At 37.6% G+C, this 8,621-nt stretch overlaps 1 protein-coding gene across 1 annotated transcript; it reads left to right on the forward strand.

The window, feature by feature from the left end:
- The first annotated feature begins 3,643 nt into the window (after positions 1-3,643).
- LOC119581293 lies at positions 3,644-7,813 on the forward strand. Its single transcript, XM_037929691.1, has 4 exons — positions 3,644-3,869; positions 4,871-5,015; positions 5,115-5,289; positions 7,425-7,813. The coding sequence occupies exons 1-4, from the start codon at positions 3,662-3,664 to the stop codon at positions 7,638-7,640; spliced, it is 744 nt and encodes a 247-aa protein (XP_037785619.1). The 5' UTR covers positions 3,644-3,661; the 3' UTR covers positions 7,641-7,813.
- Positions 7,814-8,621: the final 808 nt, after the last annotated feature.

The raw sequence follows: 8,621 nt of genomic DNA on the forward strand, positions 1-8,621 counted from the left end.
ATTTCCAAAAAAAGGCTTTTAGCATCTTAACGGAATATACAAAATTTGGGAAAGATCAAAGAAAGTGGGGACAGATTTCCCGATTTTAAGAAAGCGTAGGGTAAACCAAATCAAGATCCTTAGGAAAAAAGCAAGGCAAATTTCCGTACGGTCTGTGAACATTACTTTTAAAACCATAATCAGCATATGTACAGATATGAAATGTCTAAGCAAGTTTTAATTTCCAAACCTCTCTTGGAATCTCCCAAAACAGTATGTATTTCAGTGTATCGGGGAAGATTTCAATGCTACCCTTCCAGTGCTGAAAGAGATCCCCATCCACCATGCACGGGAAATCCCACAGTGCTTGAAAGGGGTTATTTTCGGTCGTCAATGGCAATTTGGGGGTTAGCTGTTTGGAAAAAAAGAGAGTTAACATTTTTATTTTCGTGGTTTTATTGACGCAGCATGTGTGCTCCCCCACATTATGCGCCCTTTACTTACTTTGAATTGAGAGAGCCTTCTGCGGTTTCCCTCGAGTATCTTTTCAAGGAGGCCAGAGGGGGAAGAAAAAGTCTCGGGAAAGATGGCCCACCTATGGAAATACTTGATTCAGCCCATAGACGTCACAGGTCATCGACGCGAAAAGGATAAGTGCGTTATAAAGGCGGTTTAATTTGGATGTGAATGCCCTTTAGGAAATAGAATTTCCAAACACATGTACCTCTTGTTAAAATTTGTGTGACATTACAAAAACACTGGATTACCGGGTTGCCCCCAAAAAAAGCTAATGTCAATGAGTGCTAAATAGAAAAAACCCAAAGGGCAGATTATCATTACCGCTCAAGGAAGATCTTTTTCCCTCACCTCTTTCTTTGCACAATCATGTAAGGAGGCTTGTTTTTTCACAAAATAAAAAGTCTGCATAACAACGCTTACTGCAGCATTTTTAATACGAGAAAAAAAGCGCTTTTGGGCAACACTGTGTTAGGTTTGAAAATAAAAAAGACATTACAAATGAGAAAACTACTGTATGAACTTTGTCCGGATTCTAAAAAGCAGACCATTTTCTAAGATTTTTTGGTTAAGGTATTTAAATGTAAGTAAAAATTTTGGAATAATTAGGGATTCTAACCCCGGGAGGACCCCAAAGCCCCTTTCCCTTAGTACAACTCATCTGAAGCGGGATTTCAAAGGGAAAGAGAAAATGATTGTTAACCAAAGGGTAAACGTCGGAATTAGTTTTTAAAACTCAGCGCTCTAAAAAATTATTTTAATATTTGAAAAAACAATTTTACATAAGTTTTTTTATGGGGAAAGCCCTTGAATCTCACTCGGATTCTTGAATGATAATGGGTCTAGTCGACGTTTATCTAGAAAAACACAGAAAGGGGCCCGCACTTTTCCTGAGTATTTTTTCACAAGGATGGGGCCTATGTCATCGTCTTTATTTTAAAAGTCCTAGCATAAAAAAATCTTTTCCCACAAATCATCAGACCCGTTTGATTTTTTACACTGCGGGGAGAGAGGAGAGAAAAAAAAAAAAAAAAAAATAACAAGTCGCAATATCACCTTATATATGTAGCCAAACTCCTGGGGTTGATGGGCCCCCATGGCACAAAAAGGGCGAAGGAAAATGGAAAGGGTAGACCTCCCCGGAAAGCTCACCCTTAACGGCTGGCCATGAAAGAGTTTCCATCCACAAGAAAAAAGGCCCCTATCCGGCAAACGGCCCACATTTCCCAACTGGGCTACAAAGCCATCATGGAGTGAGACGATTGGGTCTTCAAGAGAAAGAAATTGCTTCCATTAATGATTATCTTTCCCATATCCCATCGGCTGCCAAGTCATGCACTGTTTTAAATCGTAGAATAAAGGAAAATTTACGTCTTTTCCTTGGGCAGGGTGTATCATGTAGTTTTCATAAGATAATACACAACAACTATATACGCTATCATCCATGCAATTACAACATTTGAGTCATATTTTATGAATCGACGCCAAATCCCTCTTCTGAAGCAAAGGATTGGAATCGAAGCATTTTTCGGCACGCGTTCGAGCGTGCTTCGAACACTTTGTATATTATAAAAAGTGTGGGAATCCGCTTTTTTGGGTTAAATTTCCTCCCCTGTTATATGGCTAACTTTCAGCCCAGCTTTTCTGTTTCCCCGAAAGCTGCACACTAGCTTTGTTACGGGCAGGAAGGTTTAAGTTGAAGTGGGCGGGTCTAATGCCAGGGTGGGCCCGACTTGTCTGGCACCCTCACTTGTGTGTGTGTGTGTGTGCGCGCACACACACAGACACGAACATATATATATATATATATATATATATATATATATATATATATTATATATATATACATACATAAATACACACTTGTGTGTTTGTGTATACATATATACAGACACACACCCACACACACACACACACACACACACACACACACACACAATATATATATATAATATATATAATATATATTATTATATATAACATGCATACATACATACACACATATAAATGTACATGTGTTATATATGTGTATATATTTTATTATATACACAAACAGAGATATATATATATATATATTATATATATATTATTTAACTTTATTTCTTTTTGAGTGGATGCCACGGTTGTCAGCCCAATGATCATTCTGTATGATAATGACACACACACACACACACACACACACACACACCACACACAACACACATTTTTATATATATATATATATATATATATATATTAACTAATTAAAATGTGTTGGTTTTTGTGTTGTGTGTGGGGTGTTGGTGTTGTTGTGTCATTATCTAAGATGATCATTGGCGATCAACCGTGGCTCCCACCAAAAGAAATAAAGTTAAAAATATATATATATATTATATATATATTATATTATATATATTATATACTATCACAATTATACAATGTTAAAATTTATATGTGTGATGTATGTAGCTGTATATATATATTATATTAAAATATATATATATACTATATTATATATGTGTGTGTGTGTGTTTTGTGGTGGTGTGTGTGTTGTGTGTGTGTGTGTCTGTATTATTATACACATACCCAAGTGTGTATTTATGTATGGTAATATAAAAATATAATTTTAATAAAATTTTATTTTATTATATATATATATGTTCGTGTTGTGTTTTCCCCCCACACACCACACACAACAAGTGAGGGTGCCAGACAAGTTGGACCCTGGGATTAGACAAACCCCCCATTCACTTAAACCTTCATACGTAACAAAGTAGTGTTTCAGCTTTCTGGGGAAACAGAAAGCGGGCTGAAAGTTGCCATATAACAGGGGAGGAAATTTAAATACAAAGCGATTCCCACACTTTATATAATATAACAAAATGTTCGAAGCCGCTCGACGCAGTGCCGAAAAATGCTTCGATTCCCAATCCTTGCTTCAGAAGCAGGGATGGCGTCGATTCATAAAATATGACTCAAATGTTGTAATTGCATGGATGATAGCGTATATAGTTGTTGTGTATTATCTTATGAAAACATACACTGATACACATGCTAAGGAAAAGACGTAAATTTCCTTTATTCTACGATTTAAAACAGTGCATGACTTGGCAGCCGATGGGATATGGGAAAGATAATCATTAATGGAAGCAATTTCTTTCTCTTGAAGACCCAATCGTCTCACTCCATGATGGCTTTGTACGCCCAGCTTTGGAATGTGGGCACGTTTGCCGTGATATGGGCACTTTTCTTACTCCATGTGGATGGAAACTCTTTCATGGCCAGCCAGTTAATGGTGAGCATTCCAGGGGAGGTCTCATCCTTTCCATTAGTCACTTCGACCGTTTGTGCCATGCGGTGCCATCAACTCCATGGAGTTGGCTACATATATAAGGGTGAGTATTGCCGACTTGTTATTTTCTTTTTTCTTTTTTTTCTCTCTCTCTCTCCCCGCAGTGTACAAAATCAAACTGGGTCGTGATGATTTGTAGGAAAGATTTTTTTATGCTAGTGACTATTAATGAAGACTGATGACTATAGGCTCCATCCTTGATGAAGAAATACTCAGGAAAAGTGCAGGACCTTTCTGTGTGTTCTAGGATAAACGTCGACTAGACTCATTATCATTCAAGGAATCCGAGTGTAGATTCAAGGACTTTCCCCATAAAAACAGTTATGTAAAGTTGTTTTTTCTCAGTAATATATAAGAATAGATTTTCAGAGCCGCTGCAGTTTTACAAAACTAAATTCCGACGTTTTACCCTTAGGTTAACAATCATTTTCTCTTCTCTTCGAAGAGTCCCTGCTTCAGATGAGATTCGTACCTACATGTTGAAGGCGCTTTGGGGTCCTCCGAGGGTTAGAATCCCATAATTATATCCAAAATTCTTACTTACAATCACAATACCTTAACCAAAAGTCTTAGAAAATGGTCTGCTTTTTAGAATCCTGGCACACAAGTTCATACAGTATGTTTTCTCAGTTTGTGAATGTGCATTTGTTACTTTTCAACCTTAAGCACAGTGTTGCCATAACTGCGCTTTTTTTCTCAAGTATTAAAGGATGCTGCAGTAAGCGTTGTTATGCAGACTTTGTATTTTGTGAAGAAACAAGCCTCCATTACACATGATTGTGCTAAAGAATCGAGAAAGATGAGGAAAGTGATACTATCCCTTGATGCGGCATAACTGATAATCTTGCCCCTTGGCTTTTATCTATTTAGCACTCATTGTTACATTAGCTTTTTTGGTGGCAACCAGGGTACATCCAGGTGTTCTGTAATGTCACACAACTTTTAAGCAAGAGGTAGCATGTGTTGGAAATTCTATTACCTAGGGACATTCACATGCCTAAATTAACCTGCCTTTATAACAGCACTTAATCCTTTTCGCGTCAGATGGTACCTGTGACGTCTATGGGCTGAATCAAGTATATTCCAGTAGAGATGGGCGCATCTTCCAGAGACTTTCTCTTCCGCCTCTGGCCTCCTTGGAAGAGATATCTCGAGGGAAACCAGCAGAAGGCTCTCTGCAATTCGAAGAGTAAGTAAGGACTGCATAATAGTGGGCACGCACACATGCATGCGTCCACATAACCACAGACACATAAATAACTGTTAACCTCTCTTTTTGTCCAAACAGCTATACCCCCAATTACGCCATTGACGACTCGAACATAACCATGTATCACAGCACTGATGGCATTGCCCGTGCATGGTGGATGGTGGATCTCTTGCAGCACTGGAAGGTGTATGCAGTTGAAATCTTACCCAGATACACTGAACTACATACTGTTGGGAGATTCCACAACGTAGAGGTTTGTGAAATTAAATCTTGCTTAGAAACTTGCATATCTGTACATATGCTGATTATGTGTTTAATAGTAATGTTCACAGACCGTCACGGAACTTTTGCCTTGCTTTTCTTCCTAAGGATCTTGATTTGGTTTTCACCATACGCATCTTCTCTAACTCGGAAGTCTGTCCCTACTTTCTTTGATCTTACCAATTGTGTATATTCCGTTTAAGATGCTAAATGCCTTTGAATATTTGCGTAAATTGGCTTACTGTGGTACAAGTTAATAAAAATACCCATAGAGTGTTAAATGCATATGGGAGCCAGAGACCTCCCAAATGCGCCCAAAAATACCCGTGTTTCCCTTGGATTAAACAAGGTTTAATGTTTAAATCTTTAATCTTTAAACCTTCAATCTTTAAACCTTTAATCCAAACAGGGGGATGGAAAATCATCTCACTTTATTTTATTTTATTTTTTTTTTTACCTAATTTCATTAACATTGTTTGTTTTTACCTATATTTGTTTTTAACGATCATGAAAAGAATTTTCTTTGGATTTTATGTATTTCAACTGCTCTCTTTTAACGTCAGGTGAATAGCTCACATATTTTACTGATTTTTCTTTTAGTAGTCAGTTCTCACAACCATTTTAAGAGGGGAGAGATTTTTTTTATCATTTTATTAAAGTACGCAAGATTTTTTAAATATTCATGGCTTGCCGCGCCATCTAGGAATAGGAATTGTCAGCTCGTTTCTGGGCTGATTTCGCGCCCCGCTCCTAAAGTCCTTGCTGGGAGGGAAGTATATATAGCCCAGGGGGCAAACAATAAGAGGGGTAGGCCAGGCTTTTGGAAACATCCTCTTGCAGCCGTACACCCGGTGAAGGCGAGAGTGATGTTTTGTGTGTGTGTGTGTGTGTGTGTGTGTGTGTGTGTGTGTGTGTGTGTGTGTGTGTGTGTGTGTGTGTGCGTGGTGTGTGTGTGTGTGTGCGTGCGTGTGTGTGTGTGTGTGTGTGTGTGTGTGTGTGTGTGTGTGTGTGTGTGTGTGTGTGTGTTTTAAACTGTCGAAAGTGCTCAGTCATACTTTTTTTTTACGTAAATTCTTTTAATATGTTGGTATTTACGGTTCATCGTGTTTAAGGTTAGTTAGTTTCCAATCTTTTGAGTTTTATTGTTTCATGTTAACTTATTTATTTATTTATTTATCTTTGAGGGTTTTTTAATTTTTTCTCTAGTATTTTAATGTATATTGTGCTTGAGGTTGTATTTTATTTATTTATTCATTTTTAAGAAACAAATGTATTTTATCTATATGGTTTCTTGAGTAAAATTCCCTGGTTTTTAAAGGTTAAACGTTTTGCAATAAGAAAAAGGCAAATTAGTCCATGACTACTTTTTCTTTTCTTACACTTAAACTCTTTCTTTTTAGTTTCTTTACACTCTTCCAGGTGTCTCTTTTCCCCACAAATAGATTGTTCCTCTTCGTATTACCCAGGTCGTGGCAGCGACAAATGACCTATTTATCAAGGCATATTAATAAGATTAAGTAGTTCGAATCACTACATCTGTTCTTTGATTATTACCGTTCTCCTATAGCTCTATATCTCACTAATTACATTAGGCCAGCTGTCCGTCCATTAAAATTTAATCTGCCTTATGTAAGAACATGTCATGTTATGCTGCTCTGTACATGTGAAATAAAAAACTAAATTGTACTTTAATGCTTACTTCTAATAAAATACACAACTCAGATTTTACTCTCAACCCATATGGCTTTACAGTGTCTTGATATCAAACAATGGTCTAATTACAATCACTCTGTACTACCTATGCCATGGTCGTGTAATTTTGATATTGATACTGTAATAATAACGAAAATTGAGGTTCATGAGTTTGAATATAGTTTTTTTCTGGTTGTCAGTTACAGGTCCGTTGTCAACTCTCAAAATGAAGCAGGCACTAATTATTAAAATTATTATTAATAATACTAACGTGTTACCAAATTACTGATTCCAGCTGAACATTAGTACGTACTCATGCACAAAGTATCTCCTACAAGTATAATTCTATATTTTCCTATTATCATTTCTCCAAATATGACATTCAAAATAACATGATATCGCCTTAAATCAATATTTTTCCCCCTCCGCCATCAGATTCGCGTTGGCACCACACCAAGAAACGGCGAAGACTTTTCCGCCTGGACTTTGCACGGGCAGTACGTAGGCCCTTACACTGTAGCACAAGGACGCCTCACATTTATGAAGAGTGGAGGCAGTTCTGGCAGGTACCTCGTCATTCAGAAGGTGTCCAGCGATACTGATCATCTGCAGATATGTGACGTCAAGGTGTATGCAGAGCTTATACAGTAGATATTCTACACTCCCCATTGCAAGTCACAGAAAGAATAGGAAATTTGGAGTGAATGAAGATTAAATGCGTACTCTGATGATCACTGAAGCATGAAAATCAGTTGAAAAGGGATTTAATTGACATAGGTATCAGCACTTGTCAGTAATTATTGATAAATGCTTATGGGAAGTTATCTTTACTTTCTGTTGACATTTCAAATTACAGCATGCTGGGAGATATTCCTGCCAATCATTAATCAATAAGAGGGAGGCGCTACTTTACAGTGCACTAGACTGCACATGTGTTGTGCGTTATATCAGTGAAGAAAGTAAATACAAAAAGCCATATCAGTTCCCAATGGTTGTTTGCACATGTTGAATAATAATTCATGTTTATTAGAAATGACACCTAGCACTGAAACTGAAGAATCTAACCTCACCGTTTGATAGAACTTATCTTCTATAGTATTTCCTTCACAAACCAATAATGCTAGTAGGGGGGATGTGAAATAATACTTGCAAGCGCTCCATTATACATACTCTTCCAAATCGCAGAGAAAATGACGCGAAATCGAGAGAGCGACGAAACTGTAGCGTATGACGCAAGCGAGGGAAATCGAATGAGCCAATTATATTTGGCTTTGGGGTGACGATAGACACTAGCGACCTGTCTATTAGAGCCAATATGATCTATAATAGATAATAACATGGCAACAGAAGCTGGACCAAGCGAAGTCGGTTGAAATTCAAATCCGTTCCATGATTGTTAGGCTGTGTATAAGGTGCTGGAAAAGCTGTTTTGTCTTGAATATGGAAAATATCAAGGCAGTTACGAAAATGAACAGCGGAAAGTGGTCACAGTTCCCGCTAGCATCTCATGGCAATGGTGCTGGCCCCTCCCGAGAAGTTAGGGGATGAAAACCCTATACCATGAGGCATGAATGCAAAATATTCAAGGTTTATCAATCATTCTTCACTTTAGGGGGATCGCGCAGCAAGAAT

The sequence above is a fragment of the Penaeus monodon genome, chromosome 14, assembly GCF_015228065.2.
Source record: "Penaeus monodon isolate SGIC_2016 chromosome 14, NSTDA_Pmon_1, whole genome shotgun sequence".
Classification (NCBI taxonomy): domain Eukaryota; kingdom Metazoa; phylum Arthropoda; class Malacostraca; order Decapoda; family Penaeidae; genus Penaeus; species Penaeus monodon.